Source organism: Lutra lutra, chromosome 6 (genome assembly GCF_902655055.1).
Source record: "Lutra lutra chromosome 6, mLutLut1.2, whole genome shotgun sequence".
Lineage (NCBI taxonomy): Eukaryota > Metazoa > Chordata > Mammalia > Carnivora > Mustelidae > Lutra > Lutra lutra.
The window spans coordinates 107930808-107956558 of NC_062283.1; the positions used below are offsets into that span (position 1 = coordinate 107930808).

The 25751-nt window shown below is 36.9% G+C and overlaps 1 protein-coding gene across 4 annotated transcripts in view; it reads right to left on the reverse strand.

The window, feature by feature from the left end:
* Positions 1-25751, reverse strand: part of CEP162 (centrosomal protein 162) — a 103225-nt gene that overhangs the window by 42358 nt on the left and 35116 nt on the right. For 2 of the 4 annotated variants that reach the window (XM_047734066.1, XM_047734065.1), the window contains exons 9-16: positions 19780-19899; positions 15344-15535; positions 14679-14760; positions 9550-9832; positions 8380-8638; positions 3294-3427; positions 2813-3040; positions 2142-2282 (exon numbers count right to left, since the gene is read on the reverse strand). In XM_047734066.1, the coding sequence (XP_047590022.1) occupies positions 2142-2282; positions 2813-3040; positions 3294-3427; positions 8380-8638; positions 9550-9832; positions 14679-14760; positions 15344-15535; positions 19780-19899 (1439 nt within the window). The remainder of the gene's footprint in view (positions 1-2141; positions 2283-2812; positions 3041-3293; positions 3428-8379; positions 8639-9549; positions 9833-14678; positions 14761-15343; positions 15536-19779; positions 19900-25751) is intronic. The other 2 variants (XM_047734068.1, XM_047734067.1) reach the window with 2 other exon arrangements.

Genomic DNA, 25751 nt, shown 5'->3' on the forward strand with positions numbered 1-25751 from the left:
TTTGAGGAAGCAAAACCTTTTTAAAACTCTTTATATCATCTCAGAAGAAAACCTGTTATCTGAAAACAATTCTTTCCAAAATGCTTACTTGAAAAAAAAAAGTTGCAAAAATTCCCAAAGCCATAGATCCTAGTATCAGTACAAGGTGTTGTCTCTCACAGGAGCAAGGAGGCGAGTGGCTGCAGAAATAACCACAGCCTAACTGTGTGGACCAGGGGCAGAAGGGTCCACTGCGACTGTCTGCATCCCCTTTTCTTTTCTTTTTTTTTTTTTTTTTAAAGATTTTATTTATTTATTTGTCAGAGAGAGAGGAGCGAGAGCGAGCATGGCAGACAGAGCGGCAGGCAGAGGCAGAGGGAGAAGCAGGCTCCCTGCCAAGCAAGGAGCCCGATGTGAGACTCGATCCCAGGACACTGGGACCATGACCTGAGCCGAAGGCAGCTGCTTAACCAACTGAGCCACCCAGGCGTCCCTGCATCCTCTTTTTTCTGATTCTAACCCAGTTCCCTGCAATGAGGTAACAGGATACAGGGAGCCACAATGGCTTGTTCCGTGCTTGTTTCTGGAACTTTCTGTGAGCCAGGAGTTAGAGAACAGGTGTTTCTGAAAGTGTAAGGACAAGGCAGAGCAGAGACTAGAGCCAGTTCTATACCAGCCTTGGAATAAAGAGTGACTCAAACCAATCTGTGATTAGGTGCTGTGGCTTATTAACTTTTTTATAAAATTAAGAATCTGATGAAAAACAAGGACCTTTGAGAATCTAATAAAAACTATGGACTGTCTCACCACATCTGGTCTACCGCTTGGTAAGATGGTCCGTGCTTAAATACCTGCAACGTAAGTTACACAGATATGCAAGTTTTGTGTTATATTTGTGGGAGAAGGTAGCTGGCACCCTTATGGGTCTGTGAAATACTCCTTAAAAATGTGTGCTCTCGGGAGCCTGGGTGGCACAGTTGGTTAAACAACCAACTCTTGGTTTTGGCTCAGGTCGTGATCTTGGGGATCATGGGATCAAGCCCCAGGCTGGGCTACACACTCAGGGAAGAGTCTGCTTGGGGTTCTCTCCCTCTGTCCTTCTGCTGCTCTCCCCACCCCCACCCCGTGCTCTTGCTCTAACAAATAAATAAGTCTTTAAAAAACAAAAAAAAAATAAAAATAAAAATGGCTGTTCTCTACAGCAAGATCACAATGGCAGGCAAAGGATCTGGAAGGTTCTCACTAACTCTGGGGCAGTGTGCCCAACAAAATCAGTATTTCATCTACAGGAAAGTTGCAAATCACTGATAAGACAATGCTTTCTCCGGTTATCCTCAGGTGATAATGCTTATTATTGACAGGCTTGATGCTTAAAAGTCGAAAGACAAAAAGGTAATGAGTGAGAAAGAGAAGGTGAGGGAAGTCAGGGAAAGAAGGGGAGGAAACTAAGATGAAGTTTTGTGCTGGGGTTTACTAAACCCGTCCTGGCTGACTGGCTGGTCAGCATCACCAAGAATCCGTCACACATGGCAAATATCTGCCTTCTGTAGGACACACAGATTTTTTTCTCATTTCATTCAAATTTTTTCACTGTCAGCACATTGGCAATTAATTTCAGATTTGTATTTTTGAATAAAATACCCAAACTAGTCAATATAATCTACAGAAAAACATTACAGAAAACTAAAGAAAAATAGGGCAGTGTCTAAGGAATATGGCTATTAAAAATAGTAATAAGGGACATTTACTAATTGGTTACTGTGTGCAAGGTAACTAAGAGGTTGGTTTGCACTTTCTTACATTTTATTTTTTTGCACTATCTTATTTTAATTTCATAATCATCATATGAGGCAGCTACTGTTATTACCATCCCTACTCACAGATGAGCAAACTGGTTTAGAGAGGTGAAGTGATTTGCCCAAGGCTGCAGAGCAGTGGAGGGAGGACTAACACTGGATTTTTTGAATCCAGAACCCATTCTCTTAACTTAATTATATACCCACAAATAATGTTCAGACTAGTCAAATTATTACTTACTCATATTTGCAAGAATTCCTGGTTACCGCTACATGAGCACAGAAATATCTTAATATGCCTTATTTTTTTTTTAATAATCAAAGGATCTCAAGAACAAATTCACAAAGTGATGAAAATCACCACACCTGTTGATATCCTTGAAGAAGTGTCTCTTGTTCCTGTATTTCTTTTTGAATTTCCTTCAATTTTTCTTCAGTGACAGGATCAGTTGTTTCTCCAAAATGTAACCATCTTTGCTTTTTGTTTGTTTCTTCAAAGCTACTTAACTTTGAGAAAAAACAGACATTTTATTTAGGAAAGGAGATGATAAAGTGAGAAAGGAGGAAGAAAAACGGAAAACTCAAGGTGCACAGATCTAAAATTATCCTATAACTATAATGTTATTAACACCAACTAGCCAAATCATTACAGTGTGATGTTTTGTGCTGATGGTTCTGGTGATGAGAGTAACCGAGAAATGCTACACGGTGCCATTCTCTGAATCTAGGCCTTCTATAGCAGTTCTTTCTGAAACTGTCTTCTTTGAAGGTCATAGTGAACTAAGGGATTTGTTTTCAAAAAAGACTGCTAACAGAAGAAAATTATCAAAATGAGTCAATTTAAATTTTGATTTTCTCCCCAGTGGCTTTGATTTAGGCTCCGTTGTGAGGAGGCAGTCTTGGGATCCATGTTCATATTTTATATAGCAAATACATCAAGTCAAATAGCTCCGGGAACAAAGGATGACAATGCATTTGCAGGGAGTACTAGTTCTTTTTAATCAATAAAAGGAGAAATATGATAATGTATCTAGTACCTTGGCTTGAAGAATGTAATTGTCTTGGTTCAGCTTGAAGAGTTCCTTTTCCTGTTGTCTCTTTAGTTCTTCCATCTTATTTTCCAGCTCTCTCTCTTTTTCTGAGAATGTAACTTTAATTTGCTCAATTAGGGCTTCTGCACCCCTCCATTTTTCCTCTGCTTCCTGAACTCTTTTAAACATAATAAACTCGGTCTCTTTGTTCTCACCACGGTATCCTGAAGAATCCTTTAAAGGAGAAGCATTACTTTATTATAGTATATTTATATACTAGATTTGAACACAGGTGGTTAGGAAAAAAAAAACCCACAATGAATAAAAATGACATGGTTAACGATGTTCTACTATATAAGGAAATCAATAAATGTTTCAGTAAGATTAGAACATCATGCTTGATGCAAAAGAAATTTCACTATTATTTAGTTTTAATATAATAAAACAAAAAAATCAACGAATGTGATTTTGAAATTCCAATACCTACATTCTGAAACTGAAGACAGTAATCCATTTCTGTAGAATCTTCCGCCTTCTTAGAAGTAGCCAGACAACTTTCAGTTTTGGAAGCTGCTTTACCCAAAACTGCAGGCTTGATGACTTTTGTTCCAGATAAGATTTCTAATTATTTTAAACAATGGACAGAAGCACCACAAACACAAAGTTGAATGTGTATTCAGCAATTATGTAACAGTAAGTACTAATACAATGGGAACACGAGGATAGAAGAGGATCTGGAAATTGGCTGAGGTCTAACACTGTTAACACAGCTGTTTCCCTGCGCTCAGAACTGCTGCCATAATCAACATTTCACTCAATTTGACAGAGAAAGCTAACTGACCCAAGATTCATGTCAAATGATAAATGGAGTAAAAAACCAAAAAACAAAAAACCAAAAAAAGTGAGGAGAATGTGGACAGGGATAATTTCAGGTTCAGTAATTTTAAATAAACTCTTCTTTAAAACAGTCACAGATGGGACGCCTGGGTGGCTCAGTTGGTTAAGCGCTGCCTTCAGCTCAGGTCATGATGCCAGAGTTGTGGAATCGAGTCCCACATCGGGTTCGGGTTCCTTGCTCAGTAGAGCCTATTTCTCCCTCTCCCTTTGCCCCTTCGCTCATGTGCACGCACTTTCTCTCTCTCTCTCCCTGTCAAATAAATAAAACCTTTAAAAAAAAAAGTCATAGCAATAATAAGAATATCTAAGTGATGAATCAAAGAGAAGCTGGTTAACTGTATGAGGCACTTTAGTTCAGATTAAGTGTGCTTTCAGAGCACACTTTTCACAAATAATGTGTTTCAAGATATGGTATCAATGGAATAATATAAATTGCATGGAAACTTTCTAACAGCTAGTCTAAATTTGACTTAAAAAATAAAATTATAGGGTGCCTGGGTGGCTCAGTGGGTTAAGCATCTGCCTTTGGCTCAGGTCATGATCTCAGGGTCCTGGGATCGAGCCCCACATCGGGCTCCAGGCCCACGTTGGGCTCCAGTTCCATATCAGGCTCCCTACTCAGTGGGGAGTCTGCTGCTCCCTCTGCCCCTCTCCCCAACTTGTGCTCTTGTGTTCACTCTTTCTCAAATAAATAAAATCTTAAAAAAAGAAGAAACTTATTAGTCCAAAAATAAGAACATAATAGCCAAAGAAAATTAACTTAAAATAAAAAGGAAAATAACCACACAGCAGGTACTGCTAGTTGCCAATCTCATCCTCTTCTTTATTAATAGAAACCTCCCTATTAATCTGCTCTGGGCGGCAATGTACCAGTTGAAAATACTCATCTCCCTGGACTCTAGGCAACTGAGGGTGGCCATAAGATCAAAATTCAGGCTAATAAGATGAAAGCAAAAGTTTTGTAGGCTTCCAGAAAAGTCACAACTTTCCTGATGAAGAAGTTGAGGATTAACTGGCATGGACCTTTTACTTTCCTCCTGACCAGGCCTGGAGGCTGAAATAGCCACCTTGTTATAATGAAGATAAAAGTGACAGATAAAGGATTTTGTAGCAGGACAGAAGGGATCTGGTTCCTTGCACAGTGGCACCAGCTCTGAACCGCCTATTCCTGTCTTCTTTCATTTTTTTCATTCATTCATTCATTCATTCATTCATTCATTTCCCTTCTTGTTGCATGAAAAAGAGAAACTCTTGAGTAAGCCCCAGCAGCTGGCTTCTTTTTCATCTTAGTCAGTGTTGATTCCAAGTGCATCCTCTAGACTTTCTGTACACTAATCTCTATCTCACAAAGTCGGCTTGTCCGAGAACACAACCTGTGAAAAGTAACAGCCATCCCAAAGGAATTAAAATTCTGAATAAAACTAAAACTGCTCTGGGGGAATTTTACAATAAAAAGAGAGAAAAAATCATATTTAATATTCTAATGAAAAAAGGAACTCGGTATAAAAATGGGTAGTCAAGGTTTATACTGTACTTTAATATAAATTTTACTGTTTTATTTTCATTTTGGTAGTCACAAATACTGTAAAATTTTGAAACAGGAAAAAATACTCATAATATTGTTGCTTTTCTCTCTCAACCTCCAAATCATGCCCCTTGTTTCTTTTCCACCCTCTGTGACATTATTTCTGTCTTCATTCTTGGTAATTTCAATACACTCATAGGGATCCCTTCAATCCTTGGCTCTTGGGTTCTTATACTTAACCTCTCCACTTCAGCTACTTACTTCTATTGGTACAGGCCTTTTCTTTGCTAGTAACACAATTACTTCTCATCTCAGTCTTAGGCATTTACTCTCTATCAATCCTATCTCCCACTTCATGCCCTTTAGTATTTGGAGTCCATCAATCCTTTAACCCAATGGTACCTCACAGATGGTTGATCCTACCTGTTTCATACCGTATTATACCCCTTGATGTCCTTCCTTCCTTACTCAACTTGAAGTCCACATACACCATTAGCTCCCTTCTTGCTCCTATCTCAGTTCATTGCATTCATGTGGCAAAAACAACTCTTCTTGTCTTAAATCCAATTATACAAGTATCCAACCCCTGCAATCATGTAGCAAGATGTGGACATTCACAAATACACACACACACACACACACACACACACACACACAATTACATTGCCTGGTATCAATTTAAATCTATAATCACTAACTTCAAGAAGACTCTGCTGTGGGCAGTCTAGTCCTCCAGGATGGCTATTTCATACCTTCTCTTCTCTCCTCTAACACTCCTACTCCATCCTCAATGCCAGCTAATGATATTATGTTTTATTTCTCAAAGAAGATGGAAGCAATCAGAAGAAATCATCCATATTCTTTCACCATTTCTACCCACCCATCAGTATCTGCACTGATGTCTTCCTCTCTCCCATCTGCTTGCACAGATGAATTGTCCATGCCTCTGTCCAGAGCCAACCCTTTCAATGAACGCTAGATTCCACTGTAATTCCTCTACTCAAGGACATTGCTCTAGCAATTCTTCCCCTCTCACCATCATGAATCTACTGAAATCTTTCCAAAATGCATTAACATACTATTAGGCATACTATTATTTCTACCATTTTAAAAAAAAGTAAACAAAAGCTTTTCTTGACTCTACTTCTTATGCCGGCTACTATCCCCAATTTTTTTTTTTTTTTTTTTTTTGCCTTTTACATTCTTTCATCCTGGACTATATTCAATTTTAACTCTCCCATTCCCTCCTATTCTAATTCAGCTCACCTTTTACAGCCATATAACCATGGGAACTATCCAGTTTACTGACGACCTCCTCCATGCTAAACTCAAAGGTCAGTTCCCAGTTTCTACTTTCCTTTCTCTCTCAGCAGCAACTGATAGATAAATTTTCCCTTCTTCACTTGGCTTTCAGGATCCCACATATTCAGGTTTCTTCCAACCTTACTCTCTTCTCTTTGCAGGTTACTCTTCTTCCCCCTGACTTCCTAAGGTTAGCATGCCCAAGGGTCAGGCCTCAGTTTGCTTTCCTTCTATAGCAGTACTCACTCTCTTGATAACTTCTGTCAGTCCCATGACTTAAAAACCATATATATATATATATTTTTTTTTTTAAGATTTTATTTATTTCCAGAGAGTGGGAGGGAGAGAGTGAGCACACAAGCAAGGGGCGTGGCAGGCAGAGGGAGAAGCAGGCTCCCCGCTGAGCAAGGAGCCTGATGTGGAACTCGATCCCAGGACTCTGGGATCATGATCTGAGCCAAAGGCAGATACTTAACTAACTGAGACACCCAGGTGTCCCCCATCTATAATAGTTTTAACAATAACTCCTAAATCAGATTTGCAGTCCACACCTCCCTCTTGAACTCCAGACTTTACTACCTAATTGGTTCCTTGTCATCTCCACTTGCATGTAGAACAGTCATTTCAAAAATAAGAGAAAATAAGGCAATACAAAATACTTTGTAGGAGAAGGAATTAGAGGTTCACAGTTTAAGAACAAGAGGAAAGGATGCCTGCATTAATCCTACTGAATCATATTCCTGTCTCTACAGAATAGAGATTATTCCTATCTCTACCTCCTGCTGCTATTCTCCTCTACTCCGACATAAATCAGCCTTGGCTTTCCTTTTCATCTAAGATGCACAGGTTGCTGCAGCAAATACACATACAAAGGCAGGAGAGAGTCTTTAATGCCTAAACAGTTTAAAATAGAGTCAAAGTGGTCCTGGACTTAATACTCTTAGGGAAAAGCAAGGAAAGACATCTCAAGCTAGAAATGCATTTTCCAATGAGGACAGATCTCTTCATGACAACTATCACCATATAGCAATGATGAACTGGTCACCTATTAAATTTAATCACAAAGGGAAGGACAAAATGCTTCTGGCGCCACTGCTCTCCCTTCCTTACTGGAATTTAAAGGCAGCAGAAATGTCGGTCTGATCTGAACATTTCTATTGCTTTTAATAGCTGCATGGGCTTCTAAGTCGAAAAGCACCCTTTCCTACTGTCAATATAAATGACTGCATTAGGGGCACCTGGGTGGCTCAGTGGGTTGAAGCCTCTGCCTTCAGCTCTGGTCATGATCCCAGGTGGTGGGATCAAGCCCCACATCGGGCTCTCTGCTCAGCAGGGAGCCTGCTTCCTCCCCTCTCTCTCTGCCTGCCTCTCTGCCTATTTGTGATCTCTGTCTGTCAAATAAATAAATAAATGACTGCATTAGGAAATAACGAACAGAGGCAATGCGATATATAAAAATATGCATTATGTGCTACATAAAACATCCAGCCTGTCTCAGTCTATACTGAACTAATATCCAAATAATCTCTATAGTCAACCTTCATTTGTAGGTTGCCACTTATATTTTGAATTCTGGAAAACACCGGATATTCCAAAATCAACCAGATGAGGAAGAGTTTGATTCTCTATTTACTTCCCATACTTTATGAGTGTCATTCAGGAAAGCCCAGAGCCAATGACCAAAATCCTGTAAACAAAATCTTTCAGAATGGGATATCCTATCTAAAGATGAATTCTTTCCTATGAACAGAAAAGTTCATAGAAGGAGAGAAATAGGGAAAACAGAGAAGTAAAGTTAAATAACACATCATATGCACAGAACTCTATTATGAAAAGAGCATATAATTACCTTTTTTCCTAGCTTGATTTGAAGTGGGAATGGATCTCAAGTTTTTGCTTTTCATAATGTCCTTTGAAGTTTTCTTTTCAAGAGTAGAAAAAGTCTTGAATGGTGAACTGGGTTGGCCATAGCCTGAGCTCCTAACTGATGAATATAATCCACTCTGGGGTTTTCTCTTAAGTAACGGAGGTGCACTTTTGGCCTTCTTGTATGGCACCTGTTTACCAGTTATAGCCCCTTCTTCTCCAGAACTGAGTTGTCTAAAATTCTGCATACAAAAAGTAGCAACTTTTTAGGACGTAAATAAACTTCAACTATAGCTGTAAATGAAGATTTAACAGATGACAGAAGTGATTACTAAATAATAGTTTAGTTATATAGTGATTACTAAAATAATAGTTTGTAGAAGACAAGCCACTACACATTAAAATTCTCAAAGCCTAACTCATCAGAATTTTAGTATTTTGAAGCAAATCTTCAAAGTCAGGAGTAAAACAAAACAAAATAATAGAACAAAATAAGCTTGCCAGAATGCAAAAGTTTAATTACTAGAATTAATACAGCAGAGAACAGGAAAGCATATATTTTGAAACGACATAAAATTTTATCTTTTTTTCTCCAGAATTCTCAAGATAAAAATTTACCAATACCCTATCGTATTCCACAAAAACCTGGAGATGGTTTATGGTAAACACGAACCTAAAACCGTAAAATAAAACTAGAATATTGAGATCAAAGAAACTATAAATCAGAATAAATCAAGAACAGAAGAAAAACAAATAGTGAAGTATAACTTTCTCAACAGCTGCTAATAGCATTTATATAAAATGTCAACTTACCTACTTTTGCAGAACATACAGTACTGGAAAGATTAATTAAAAAGCACTAGAATGATGAATAAACTTTATTTTTTTGTGCCACTCAAATTCTGGACTATGCATATTAAAAACAAATGAAGAATGTAAAGAATGGCTTCCAAAAGAAAGCTAATGCTATAGTGGTATTTTAAAATTTGGGGACTATGGGATGTTGTAATAAATACTGCTCACAAATATCCAGGATCACATGGAGGTTAGTATGTAATCAGTCCCGTTAACTTGACAAGTACGTACTTATCAACAGTATTTATATAACTTCATTTATCAATATTTCAAATCAACTTAGATTATGAACACTTACTTTATTTATTTTGTCTTCCTGAAGCAATAGCGAAGGACCAACAGATAGTTTTTTCCTCAAAATATCAAGATACATTTTATCTATATGTTCTTCTGTAGTATTTACTCCTGGACAGCCATTTTCTATACTTTTATTTGTTGTCTTTTGTAAAACCACATTCTCTTCATTTCTGTCAAAAAATTGGTTTGCATTTTGTGGCTCTTGAGAGATAATATTTGGGTTCATCTTAAGGGGTAAAGGGCTAACAAATCCAGTTTCTTTTCTATCAGCCAGTTTCTTACAGCTATAAAACAAAACAGAATGAACCCTAGGTGACTCCTCAAATATTAGTTATATATACATATACCATACATATCAGAGGTATTTACACACACAATATGTAAGAAATATTTATATTTTAATATGTATATTATCTATATATAATATTAAATACATTTAATATTTAATATAACTATTCAAATTAGGTCATTAATGTTAAATACATTATTTGTAATTCTGGTTAGTAGAGTATACTCATATAGTGTCCTATATCTCTTTAAATTTCAGATAATATAATTTAATGCAGTATAAAATAAGAGATTACAATGGATGACTCTGAGACCTACTTCAAAGGAATGACAAACCAAGCAAGACTGAGATCGCTTTGTGTAAGAAAAAATAAAAAATTAGTTGTTTTTTTTTTTAAGATTTTATTTATTTATTTGACAGAAATCACAAGTAGGCAGAGAGGCAGGCAGAGGGGGAGGGGAAAGCAGGCTCCCTGATGAGCACCAAGCCTGATGTGGGGCTCGAGCCCAGGACCCTGAGATCATGACCTGAGCTGAAGGCAGAGGCTTAACCTACTGAGCCACCTAGGTGCCCCAAAAAATGAATTTCTATTGTACTTCGTGTGTTTAATCTTCTATCCACAATATCAAGTCAGCAGGAAAAACATTTAACATACTTTGAGAGAAACTAAAGAAATAATAATATATGGCAATGAGAAATATATTATAAAGCATAAATTTCATCACAGTATAGGAAAAATTTTAAAGTAAAACAGGAAAATCACTAGTATCTTGAAATAAAATCATTTCTGTGGTTTAAAACAGTTAAATACAATGTAACATTTCAGACTTCAATTTTTAAAATAGAGAAAATATCCCTTAAGGTAATGTTCTAAATGTGGTTAAATATCAGTGAAGCATAGGGGCTCCAAAAAAATGGATATTATTTCCTTCCTTTCTTTCTTCCTTCCTTCCTTTTTAAAGATTCTATTTATTTATTTGACAGATAGCTGGAGAGCACAAGTAAGCAGAGCAGCAGGCAGAGAGAGAAGCAGGCTTCCTGACAAGCAAGGAGCCCGATGTGGGACTTGATCCCAGGACCCTGGGATCATGACCTGAGCCAAAGGCGGATGCTTAACCAAGTGAGCCACCCAGGTGCTCTGGATATTGTGATTTTCAATCTGCGTAATCATGGTCCATTACGTCATTTAATTTTATAATTTATAAAATTTCATTTATAAAATCAAGTTTACGAGGCCACTATTTTCTTATAAGATAGATTGGCTTCTTGGTAATTGTTAAACCTTTCTAAAGTACTTAGAATCATCAGAAAATATAATAATTCTTTCCTTCTTCAGGTAGCAAAATCTGGCTAGAAGCTCATCAAAACTGTCTCCTGTTCTTCCTGCATACTAACTAAACTACATTTCCTGGCCTCCCTGAATCTAGCAGGCCCAGTTACTAGTTCTTGCCTTTAGAATGCTGAATGCTGTGGTGACAAGAACCTAAGATATGTCATTGGCTTAGTAGCTGGGTTTTGGATGGCAAGGTAAATGATACTGGAAGCTGGAGAAGTGGCAACCTATGTTTTACAGTGACAAAACATTTACCAAATGGTCACCTACAATGGTTTATAAGGCAGATCACATGGCTACTGAGTCTGAGGTACTAAGAAAAATGGCAGGAGAGTTTCCAAGTGCTAGCTACTATTGGCTACTTTTGACAAGATAGTAAAAGAAAGATATAAACTCAAGATAAAAAAGGATCAGTTTATAAGAAAAAATCAAAGAGAACAGAGAGAGTCTAGAAACTCAGTGCCTCTGTGGTTCACTCTCTGTGAACCTAACAGTAGGATTCAGCACTGAAAAATGCTATGAAAAACCAGGATTTCAAGAGACTTCTCAGTTGAAAAGAGTGACTCAGTCCTTTGACAAAGAACATATTAAAGGAGTCTTCTTCACACTTAAGATTATTGTTCCCCAAAATATATAGATAGCTGCAAATGAATTGAGGGGGAGGAAAAAAGGAGGACAAAAAAAGCAAAGACTTTAAGCAGATCTAAAACCTCTGTCTACCAAATTGACTTTAAATGTAGTTACCGGCACATGGGACTGACTGGAAACTAACAGATCAGAAGCCTACTAAACTTTCTTAAAGAACTGTAATGACAAAGAAACTACAACTATGTTTAAAAAACAAACACACAATAAAAGCCAGAGACTTGTTTGGGAGCCTTAAAATCATCTGCAGGTAGGAAGTGGACTAAGAAAGGAATACATCCTCTATCATGCGCATAGGGTCCCCACAAAATCCATTTCAGTTGTGGCCGAGAGTATAAATATTGTTATAAGGCCTTTCCAGTGGGTTTCAAGGCTGCATTACTGATTGCTGTATTTTCCTCACATTTTCCCCTTCTGACAGGAGTATTTGTTGCAGCTTCACATTATATATTGGGTGGGAGTGAGGAAGTAGAGAACTTATGTTTTTAATTCACTGACTAGTAGACAACGAGAAGCCACATTCAAACCTGGTGAAGACTGTACTTCACCTGAAAATCCTGGCCTTTGAGATGGACACAGTTCTGAATGGGCCTTTGGGATGTTTGCTTTGGGGAGGGGATAGTGGGTATTTGTGTGAAGAAGAGTAAAATGGATATTTAGCTATTAGAAGGGTAAATTCTGGTAGATTCTCGATGCCTATCAGACTCATTTACTTTTCATTCTAAGCATACAACCAAATCCCATTTCCCAGCCTCTTGGACCCTGTTAGCTAGATGTGTTGGTTCTTAACAACAGAATGTGAATTGAAGTGATATAATGCTTCTGTGTTGAGGGAGTAAAAAGGAATTATGCTATCAACTGCTTTCCTTTCTTTATCAACTGGTTGGATAAGACCAGGACAACCTTAAAATCATGTGTTGATGAGAAAGCAGCCCAGGTCCCAAATGACTATGTGGAAAAGAATCCTATCCCAACCCCATGGACACACACGGGATTATGATGTGAACAAAAAGTACATTTTTGATGATGTTTAGCTACTAAAATTTTAATAATCCTAGTAGCTAGGATTATATACTCTACAGTTTACTGAGGAGTTTTCAGGTATGTACACTGAAGTTTATACTATTGACATTTCTGTAATGATTGTTATGCCTTTAATGTAAATATACTTGCTTGTTTTTAGACTTGAAACCTAAATGAAAAAATCTCTATTTATAATTCACATTAGTAAAATGATTCCACCTATGCCAACAAAGACACAAGATGTGTAAGCAAATCTCTTCATTAACACAAACACAGCCCCCCAAACAGCAGTAAGTGACGATATTCGGCCCTTTAAAACATACTAACTGGGTTCCTGGGTGGCTCAGTGGGTTAAAGCCTCTGCCTTTGGCTCAGGTCATGATCCCAGGGTCCTGGGATCGAGTCCCGAATTGGGCTCTCTGCTCAGCAGGGAGCCTGCTTCTCCCTCTCTCTCTGCCTGCCTCTCTGCCTACTTGTGATCTCTATCAAATAAATAAACAAAATCTTAAAAAAAGAAACAAACAAACAAACAAACAAACAAAAACCCTTACTAACTAGTGCTGCAGATCAATGGAAGAATACTAGACAGCATTTCAGCACATGGCCTTAGCCTAAGCTTCACTGCCTCCTTGTCTTCATACAAACGGAGAAACAGGATGAGAAAGCACAAGTGGATTTACAAGGTGAGGATGTAGTAGAAGGAGGGACTCACACTGTGTCTGCTGAAAACACAAAAGAACGAATGAACACATGAAGGAATAACAAGCTTCTCACAGAAATATTTCATGGCAATCAAAGATCTGACAGTGTAAGTGGTTAAGCACACGGATTTCCTGTGTTTCCTGGTTAGAATCATAGGATCTTGAGCAATTTCTCTCACTTCTTTTTTTTGGTGGGATAGGGGGAGGAGCAGAGGGGATGGGAGAGGGAATCTCAAGCAGCCTTTATGCCCAGCCTGGAGCCCAACGCCAGGTTCCATCTCACCACCCTGAGATCATGACCTGAGCCAAAATCAAGAGTTGGACGCTTAACTGACTGAGCCACCCAGGTGCCCTTATTTGACTTCATTAAGCCTCAGTTTTCTTATCTATGAAATGGAGATCGTAATAAAATATAGCTCACAGAGTTGCTGTAAGAGTAAATGAAACCTGCACAGAACTCTAACCCCCAGTAAGCGTGTGGTAGAAATGTTAGCTACTATCACCACCACCGCCTCCACTGCCATCTTCTGGTTCCTGGGACAGCTCCACCACTAAACTGGTTCACCCATTTCATCACTTGAATGGTGCAGATAAATGATGTCTGTGACACAAATTCAAAGTTACTGTGATGTGCTACTCTGTGTGCTGCAGAATGACAGTGAGGTCCCATGAGCTTCCATTAAAATGTACTGAAGCCTGCTGCTCTGGTGACCAAAAAACACTTATCCTGTAAAACGACAGTTGGTCAGTGACTAAGTACAAAACTCAGTGGTTTATAAAGAAGCAAATCTAGGATACATACAGAATAAAATTCATGGTCTCTCTCACTGGTCAAATCAACTGCCCTGAGCTATTTAAAGCTAAAAGGATTTTAATTTTCAGACTACTTAAAAAAAATGGCATTTTTTTTTAGTCACATCTATTTAAAATACAATTTTTAAATTTTAGCACCAGAAGAATTTTATAAAGTAAGAATTACTAAGAAGAAGAGAGCACTGACTCACAGGTAGACTCATATAAGCTACTTATTAATCATTCACTAGGAAGGAATATGTAAAAGAAATGACTCTAAAGTTTCCAGTTAACAAAACAATAAACAAACAATGGAATGGCATAATCCAATCCAGAAAACCTCATACCTGACAGGTTGTAAATCAAAACCACTGCCACCAAAGGAATCTATTCGGATAGGTTTCATCAGCTCCTCTACAGTGGGCAGATCTAAGAGGAAAAAAAGTTAAAAGAGCAACCCAAAAAAACACGTGAATTGCCTAATTTAATGTCTAATACCACTAAGATTACATTTTTTTTCTGACAGAGTTAATGAAATGGCATAACAGTAAACCGTTTCCCACTATAAACTTACCTGTACCAAGAAAATCTCCCTTAATTTATATTTGAAATATATCTGTATCTATTAATGTATCTAACTATATCAGTATCAAAAATATATGTATAGGTGTGTCCATACATGCACACACATTTGCTAAATATATTTTAGCTGATTCCAAAATACTGTTCTCTACTTAAAAAATAACTTTAGTATATACACGAGGAAAAGCATAAAATAAATGTGAAAACACTGAGGTGATTTCCGAATTTGGCCAAAGCACACTGAAGGAGGAAATGAAATTTTATCCCATATTCAGCTCTAACTTCAGAGTGAAACCACTGATTCCCAAATTCCATTTTAACAAACCCTTTAATTTAAATTCAGAGACTGAGAAACAGTCCCTACAGCAAACCGCACTGAAATTATACTGCACTAGAAACTGTTCAGAGAGGGTCTCAAATTAACTTTTACCGGATTCTGTAGTAGAGATGTTTTTAGAGGACTCTTCATTTTCTTGAGGATAATCTTTCACTGAGCTCTTGATATTTTCCATGGCATTACTGTCAGTTCTTTGCTCGTCTGCATCTCCCAAAGAATGGGCTACATGACAATAAGCCTGATGGAGAGCTTCAATGTCACTATTGCTTTGTCCATAAGAAACACCTGTTGGAATAAATGTCATCTCTGGTATAATCATACAAATACATGAAAGATATAAAACATCAATATCATCCCTTGATGTGTCTGGAATGGAGAATGAGGCTGGTGGGACAACAGCAACATTACACAGTTAGGTACGAACCTTGCTAATATGCAGCTACAGCTTAACAGCACAAAATCAGGGCAGGTTCAATAACTCTTTAGCAAGTTGAGATGTGTCCTGACACAGGAAGAGTTAATAAACTCTGACTCCACTAGCTATTGCCTTCTCTTCTTACCACCCATAACCAAGCCCGTTACACTGGATAGAACTATACCCAAATTTCCTAAGCTGACAATTTCAAGGATTCTGTCTCCCTTACCACTTCCACTCTCTCTCACTCTTGCCTTCTGTCTCTGCTTCCCAGTGCCACCAAGTATCCTGTAGTCTGCATTCCTTCTTCTGAAATTCACTCCTCTAATTTTGTGATCCAGTATGTGTTCCAATACGCTGTGAATGCTACTAAATCAAAAGCAATTTTCTAATAGTCAAATCTAGCCATCTTTAATTGTCTCCAACCCTGTGGCTCATCTCCATCTTCACTTTTCTTTTTTAAACTATTTATTTATTTATTTATTTTTGAGCTCGCTGATTTCATCAAGACCCTTAGCTCAACTATTACCCATATGATTGTGACACCCAAATCTATGTCTTTGTCCTTACCTCTTCTCTGAATATTAAAACTTTCTAACAGACATCTATTCTATAAGTAAATCAAATCTAACATGTCCCCAACTAAATTAATTATACTCCCCAATAAAACTTGTTCTACTATAAGTATTTTAGCTAATGGCATCACTGTTCACCTAGTCATCTAAAATAGAATACCTGATGTCATTGTTCACTGTTCCTTCCCTAATAACCTTCTCCTCCTCCTACCAACTAATAAATAAATTGTGGAAAAAATAATTTGAAGACTCTAATGACAATAATGATTTAAAATTTATAGATATTTTTCTTATTTGTTTTGAACCTTTCATTACTAACACTGGAATTTTCAAAATTAGAGAAAAAGATAAAAGAGTCATAGAAGAGTAGCGAAAAAGAGAAATGAGATAAGTAGTCGCCTTTTCTATTAATACCCAGGATTAATTAGTTAATGCTTGAGAATAAAATAGTAGCTATAGCCTCATCAATAAATGGCTGACTTCTCTGCCTTTTACATGAGAGAGGATTCTACATGGTTATTTAATATATTAGTACAAGTCCAAAGCTCCCTAATTTTTCTACTTTAGGGCATCCAGAAGTGTCAAATCCTACACTGCAGAGGCAAGGATCTGGCTGTGAAGCAATACTGTCCTCCTGTGAATGATCCACTCATACAGCCGTAGCACAAAATGGTACCTGCCCAGGGGAGAAATGAAAATAAGCAAAAGGCTGGATCTGACCCTCGTTTGTTCAGTCACCATCCCTTCTAACACAATAAAGCACCAAGAATTTCAAAAGGGATACCTTTTTAAAAAGATGATCTTTGACAATATATCACCTAAACTGAGGTTGCTTAATACTTAAAGAAACATTATATATTAAAAAAACACCACAAAACAACCATCTGATTTTTCGGTTCTTACATGAAGTTCACATGCTGATTTGAAGACTACCAAGTGTACGTTTCAAATAGCAGGTAAACTCAATACCCCACAGCTAATGACTATTTATAGGGTGGCTGGGTGATGGACATTGGGGAGAGTATGTGCTATGGTGAGTGCTGTGAATTGTGTAAGACTGATGATTCATAAACCTGTACCCCTGGGGCAAATAATACATTATATGTTAATTTAAAAAAGGGGGGGGGAAGAAGGGAAAAAAATAAGGCCAGAAAAACTACAGCTTTATATAACTGCTCGAATCATCTCTATAAAAGAGTTTTTTCATTCAGCAATATATTTTTTTTCTTATAACCAACCTATGGCAATGGTTTTCATACTGTATTTTAATTTTACAAAATCATAGTTTCTCAGAGAAAATCATGGGCCCTACAAATGTTTGAGTGAAATTTCATTTTATTTTTTTTTTTTAAGATTTTATTTATTTATTTGACAGAGAGAGATCACAAGTAGATGGGAGAGGCAGGCAGAGAGAGAGAGAGAGGTAAGCAGGCTTCTTGCTGAGCAGAGAGCCCGATGTGGGACTCGATCCCAGGACCCTGAGATCATGACCTGAGCCGAAGGCAGCGGCTTAACCCACTGAGCCACCCAGGCGCCCTGAAATTTCATTTTAAATCATGCTTTAAGGGGTGCCTGGGTGGCTCAGTGGTTTAAAGCCTCTGCCTTCGGCTCTGGTCATGATCCCAAGGTCCTGGGATTGAGCCCCACATCGGGCTCTCTGCTCAGGAGGGAGCCTGCTTCCTCCTCTCTCTCTCTCTCTCTCTCTGCCTACTTGTGATCTCTATCTGTCAAATAAATAAATAAAATCTTTTTAAAATAAACAAACAAATAAATAAATTGTGCTTTAAGACATAAAAATAGAAATTAATCTGCAACTCAACTGTGTCATTTAGGTTACTATAATATTTTGAAAACCATCAGAGTGGTAACTTCTGCCTCCTGCTTTGTTTTCACGCACATCTTTGAACGCAGCTTCTCTGACCATCCTGTATGTATATGAATTTCCTATAAACGTATCACTGATTAGAAAAGCTGGAACTCTGTATTGGTCTTTCACAAGAATTCGTGTTGGCTGACTAAAAACTGTGCACGTAGGGTGACTATCATAGCACACACGTGACGTGTACTTGAACAGCAGTAAGACTGAAGAACATGTGCTCAGCACATGCTTTCATCACCACAAACATTCAACTGGGTAATAACAACTAAATGAATAACATGACTTGATGGGAAAATTCTGCTGTAATTTTTTTACTTTTATAGTTACATTTTTAAATCCAAGTGGATGAAACAAGACAGTGGTGACTTGTGGAACAGCAGCGACTAGAAACAAGATCTTGAGTGGACTTTGAGGTTTTGGTCATGCTTTGTTTTTTGATCTGGCTGCTGGTTACATGGGTGTGTTCAGGATATGAAAATGCATCAGGTTGTGATGCATGAACTTTCTGTGGGTATATTATACTTCTCTCTCTATATATATATATAAAATATTGAATATTGAAGTATATTATACTTCAATAAAAAAGAAGAAATAAATAAAATAAAAATAAAATGCAAGCAGATGTTTAGAGTTGGTTAGTGATTTATCATTTCTGCTGCTCTTTTGTTCCAAGTGTCTGGATTGGTTTAACTGACCACACTGGCCAATTGAGACCTGCAAAGCAAGCTGGTTAAAAAGTTCTCAACTATTTATGTAGTAAAGCAAGATCATTTTAGTATTATACAGCAAAAATAAAATACACAAACATATCAGAAGTCTGATGATGATACAAGAATATAACAAATGTCTAAAACTTCTGATTTTAAAAGTTTCAAAAGACCATTATGGTTCTCACCAACTTTACAAGTAAATGTCATAAATGTAAATGTTGATATTTATACGATAAAATACCATATTTATCTACACAGAGAGTACTACATGAGATTTCATTTGGAGGTAAGGATTCCACTGCTTTAACAGATTGAAAAAGCGTTATCTTAAAGATCTTTATAACCTTTTGAAAAGTCTAGACGGTCCAAGGCATTTTGGAATTTTGGAATGTGATTTCGCTTTCTCCTACATAGAAGGAACAATGGAAAAGCAAAGTCAGTCTGAAATCTCATTTCTCCTACATGTTCCAAATTTAACCGAATACTCTGGAGGGGCAGAGAAAATTAATTAATATTCACCTATAGTACTACACTTTGTAGCATTTTTCATTCATTAACAAGTCTTTATTAAAAATACACTTTACTTGACCTACTAGCATTTAGTATCACCAAGGCAAGTTCAGATTATTTAAATTGTTAATAACAGGAAAAAATGTGGGATTAAAATTTTATTGTTGGGCTGCCTGGAAGGTTCAGTTAAGCATCTGACTCTTGATTTCAGCTTAAGTCATGATCTCAGGGTCCTGAGATGGAGCCCCGCACTGAGCTCTGCACTGCGCACAGAGGCTGCTTAAGATTCTCTCTCTCCGTCTCCCTCAGCAGCCCCCCACCAAAATTTTTTTAATGTTGATATAGTAGTTATATATTATTATATATTATAGGTATTTCTCTAGAAATAAAGTCAACTAGTCTTAAATTGTTACATATTTAGAGAACAGCCAGTTTTCCACCTTTACCTGTTCCTGTCATTTCATTATCAGCCATTTCTGGCAGGGCCTTCGGCTTAGCTGCTCGATCTTGTTCATCAAGGTTGACGTCTGCAACAGAGTCTAAGGAATCAAGCAGCACCACTAGAACGATATTAAAAAAAAAAATTAGAGGAAAAGGAGAAATTTATACGTTTCCTTCAATTTAATACTTTAATCAAATACAAGCTGTATAAAAACAACAACAAATATTTCCATGAAGGAGCATATAATCATATATATGTAATAACCATGATTACATTAACATGTATAACTATGCTGATATACAGGTCAAATAAATGTACATTTACATGTGGAATGCAAAGGGCCTGTGAAAAATAACAAAAAAGAAATATTCTCCCCCCCTCAACTTTACTAGGTATAGCTGACAATTAAAAACTGTATATATTTTAGGTATACAATTTGATGTTTTCGTATGTGTACACACTGTGAAATACTGACTACAATCGAGCTAATTAACATATTCATTACCCTACCTTTTAGTTAGGTGCCTTTTGTGTATGTGTGTGGTGAGAATACACATTTCCCCTCTTATCAAATGTCAAGTATATAATATTGTTAACTATAACCATATTGTTGTCCATTAGCTCTGAGAACTTAATTATCTTGTATAACTGAATCTTTGTACTCCTTAACTAACATCTCCCCAAATCCCCCTCCCCTAGTCCCTAGTAACCATCATTCTACTCTCTTGTTTCTACAAGGTTAACATTTTTAGATACCACATATAAGTGAGCTCATGCATGGGTGAACCAGATTAATACTATCTTGGACACAACTCCTGCCATAAGTGTTCTATGACCTGAAACCTTCCTGAGCACGGCAGCCAACCAACATTCTTTCCTTTTCCTTAACCACATCCTTAAATACACTCTTGAGGCATAGCGTCCTTGATCTGCCTTAGAGATAGGACTATGACCCACATGTATTCTTCAACATTCTCCCCTTATGTGGTTCCTCAGCAGTACTCCCAGCCCCTAGGGCTATACAGATGTCCGAAGAGAGGTGGGGTTACAGAGATCTGTACATCTTATGGTGCACAAAACAAGCTTTTGCCTGTAAGTTCCCTTAATAATCCATTCATTGTGAAGCTGGACTTGTTGGCCTTTTCCTTCAGCCTTAGGACTCCTTTGGCCTTTGAAGTTTGATTTGCATATACCTTCCTTTCACAGAACAAAGCCGTACCTGTCTTTCTGCATCTGGCTTAATTCACTTAGCATGATGTCCGCCATAGTATGATATTATATGTACTACATTTTCTTTATCATTCATCTGTCAATGGCATTTATGTTGTATAAGTATCTTGACTTTTGTAAATAATACTTCAGTGAACACAGGAGTACAGATATCTCTTTGAAATATATATCCAGAAGTGGGATTACTAAATCATAAGGTAGTTCCATTTTAAATTATTTTCAGAAATCTCCATATGGTTTTCCATAGTGGCTGCACCCATTTTACATTCCATCAACAGTGTACAAAAGTTTCCTTCTCTCCATGTCCTCACAAACATGGTTTTTTTTTTGACTTTTTAATAAAAAGTCAATCTGACAGGTAGGAGGGGGGATATCTCATTTGATTTGCATTTTCATGATTAGTGAAGTAAAGCACCTTTACATGTGCTTGTTGGCCATTAGTATGTCTTCTTTTGAAAAATGTCTATTTAGGTCTTATGCTCAATTTTAATTGGGTTACCTTGTCTTTGCTATTGAGTTGCATGAGTTCTTTATATACTTTGCATATCAACTCCTTATCAGAAATAGAGTTTACAAATATTTTCTCCCATCTATAGGTTGCCCTTTCACCCTTTTCATTGTTTCCTTTACTAGACAGCATTTTAGTTTGATGCAATTCCATTTGTCTATTTTTGCTTTTGTTGCCTGTGTTTTGAGGTCCTATTTAAAAAATTATTCCCTAGTGCAATGCCAAGAGGCTTTTTCCCTATGTTTTCTTCTAGTTATTTTACAGCTTCAGGTTTTATATTTAAGTCTTTGGTCCATCCTGGGTTTGTATGTGGGGTGAGATAAGGGTCTAACTTCATTCTTCTTCATGTGTCTCATTTTTAAATACCATATACAGGCATAACTCAGAGATACTGCACATTTAATTCCAGATCACTGAAATAAAGCAAATATTGCAATAAAGCCGGATTTTTTTTTTTTGTTTCTCAGTGCATATAAAAGCTATATTTACACTAAAGTGTTATCTATTAGGTGTGCAATAGCATTACACCTATAATAGTGTCCATACCTCAGTTTAAAAATACTTTATTGCTAAAAAATACCAACTATCACGTGAGTTTTTAGCAGGTTGTAATCTTTTTGCTGTTGGAGTCTTTCCTCAATGTTGATGGTTGCTGACGGATCAAAGTGGTGGTTGCTAAATGTGGGAGTGGCTGTAACACTTTCTTAGAGTAGGACAATGAAGCTTCTTACATCAATTGGCTCTTCCTTTCACAAATGACTTCTCTGTAGCATACAATGCTGCTTGATAGCATTTTACCCACAGAATTTCTTTCAAAATTGGAGTTGCTCCTCTCAAACCTTGCTGCTTGATCAACTAAGCTTATAGAATATTCTAGATCCTCGGTTGTCATTTCAACAGTCTTCATGGAATCTTCACCAGGAGGAGATTCCATTTCAAGAAACCATCTTCCTTGCTCATCCATAAGAGGCTCATCCTTTCAAGTTTGACCATAAGGTTGCAGCAATTCAGTCCCATCTCCATTTCTAATTTTAGTTCTCTCTTGCTATTTCTATCACATCTGCAGTTACTTCCCCCACTAAAATCTTGAACCCCTCCAAGTCATTCATGTGGGCTGGAATCAACTTCTTCCAAACTCTTATTCATGCTGATATTTTAACGTCTTCCTGTAAATCATGAATGTTCTTAATGACATCCAGAATGGTGAATCCTTTCCAGAAGGTTTCAATTTACTTAACCCAGATCCATCAGAGGAATCATTATCTAGCACAATGAAATAAATTTCTTAAATAATTAAGACTTGAAACTCAAAATTACTCTGATCCATGGGCTGCAGAATGGATGTTGTATTATGAAACACAAGCATGAAAACAACATCAATCTCAACATACTTCTCTATGAGAACTCTTGGATGATCAAATCTATCATGGCCTATCTCGATTTTCAACATGTCTTCCTCACTAAGCTTCATCATTTCTAACTTCTGATTTAAACCGAGACACATGTGACTCTTCCTTTTACTCAAACACTTAGAATCACTATTGAGTTCATAACTGGCCTAATTTCAATATTGTTGTGTCTTGGGTAATAGGGAGGCCTGAGGAGAGGAAAGAGATGGGGTAACAGCCGGTCAGTGGAGCAGGCAGAATACAACACTTACAAGAGTAACATCAGAGATCACTAATCACAGATCACTAGAACAAATAATGAAAAAGTCTGAAAAATCCCATGAGTTAACCAAAATATAACAAAGAGACATGAAGTGAGCAAATGCTGTTGGAAAAATGGCACAGATAGGCTGGCTTGATGCAGGGCTGCCACCAACTTTCGGTTTGTAAAAAACCCAGTACCTGTGAAGCACAGTAAAGCAATATGCAATAAAACAAGGTATGCCTATATTAAGGAGACCATCCTTTCTTCATTGTGTATTCTTTGCCCCCTCGTTGAAGATCAGTTGACCAATAGATGTGTATATTTATTTCTAGGCTCTCTATTCAATAGTCTCAATGGTTTCATATGTCTGTTTTTATGCCAATACCATACTGTTCTGATTACTACAACTTTGTAATATATTTTCAAATCAGGGAAGGTGATACCTCCAAGCATTGCTCTTTCTCATGCTTGCTTTGGCTATTTGGAGTCTTTTGTGGTTCCCTATAAATTTTAAAATAGAATGCCACTAGGATTTTGATAGGGGTTACCTTAGTAGACTTGTAGATCACTTTAGGTAATATGGACATTTTAACAGTATTAATTCTTCCAATTCACAAGCACAGGATGTCTTTCCATTTATCTGTGTCTTCTTCATCAATGTTACTAATTTCCACAGTAAAACTTTTTCACTCTGTAAATTACACTTTCTACTGTCAATTAATGTCTTTTTTTTTGTTAGCTTTATTGAGGTATAATTGACAAATAAAATTTTAATATATTTAATGTGGACATGACAATTTATGTATACACTGTGGATTCCTATAACTCAGTTAATTAATGGATGTATAACCTCACTTTTTTTTTCTGGAAACACTTAAGTTCTGCTCTCTTAGCAAGTGTCAATTATAGAATAGTTACAACTGTACTCACCAAGTTATATAGATTCTCAGATTTTATCTTATAACTGAAAGTCTGGACTTATTAACCTCCCCGATTTTCCCCACCCCTCAGTCCCTGGCAACCATCATTCTACTCTGTTTCTGAGTTCAACTTTTGTTTTTAGATTCCACCTATAAGTGATACCATGCAATATTCAGCTTTCTCTATCTTGCTATTTCACTTAGCTGAATTCATGTATGTTGTTGCAAATAGCAAGATTTCCTTTAAGGCTGAATAATATTCTGTTAGTATATACATGTCATATTTCCATTCATCCACTGACAGACATTTAGATTGTTTCCATATGTTAGCTATTACAAATAATGCTGTAATGGGAATAGAGACATCTCTCTGAGATAATGACTTCATTTTCCTTGGAGATATATATATATATATATATATATTTTCAGAAGTGGCATTGTTGGATTATGTAATAGTTCTACTCTTAATTTCTCGAGGAGTCTTCATACTATTTCCCATTGTGGCTATACCAGTTTGTATTTTCACCAACAGCAAACAAGAGTTCCCTTTACTCCACATTCTCACCAGCATCTTATCATTTTGATAACAGCCATCTTGGCAGGTGTGAGGTGATATCTTACTATGGTTGTTATTGGCATTTCCCTGATGATTATTGAAGCTAAGTGTTTTTTTATGTGCCTATTGGTCATTTTTGGCTATTAAGTTATATGAGTTCCTTTTATGTTTTGGCTATCAATCCTGTATTGGGTATGTAGTTTACAAATATGTTCTCTCAGTCCCCAGAATGCTTTTCATTTTGCTCACAGTGTCCCATGCTGTGCAGAAGCTTTTTAGTTTGATACAATCCCACTTGTCTATTTTGGCTTTTGTTGTCTTTGCTTTTGATGTGAAATCTAAAAAACTGCCACCAAGACCAGTGTAAAAGAGCTACCCCAGAGGTCTTCTTCTACGAGTTGTATGGTTTTAGGTCTTATGTACAAGTGTTTAATCCATTTTGCGTTCAATTTTGTGTGTGGGGTTAGTTAGATAGGGGTCTAGTTCCATATTTCGCATGTGGCTATCCAGTTTTCCAAACATGAATTATTGAAGAAACTATTCCTTTCCTGTGTGTTCTCTGTGCCATTATCAATAACTAATTGGGCATATATGCATAGGTTTATTTCTGGACTCTCCACTGACCCATGAGTCTTTTTTAAATGCCAATACCATGGTATTTTGATTATTGTAGCTTTGTAATACATTTGAAATCAGGAAGTGGGATGCCTCCGGCTTTGTTCTTTCTTTCCAAGATTGTTTTGGAAAAAAACAATCCTATTTAGGGTCTTTTGTGGTTCCCTGTGAACTTTAGGATTGTTTTCTCTACTTCTATGAAAAATACCTTTTGAATCTGATATGGATTCCAATAAATCTGTAGATCACTTGAGGTAGTACAGACATTTTAACATTAATCCTTCCAACCAATCAGCACAGACTATCTTCTCACTTATTTGTGTATTCAATTTCTTTTATCAATATTTTATAGTTTCAAGTGTACATCTCTTTTACTTCCTTAATCTATTCCTAAATAATTTTATTCTTCTTCATGTTATTATAAATGGGATCACTTGCTTTCTTGTGGTTTTCTTTTCTTGAGGTGTCTTTGTCCGGTTTTGGTACCA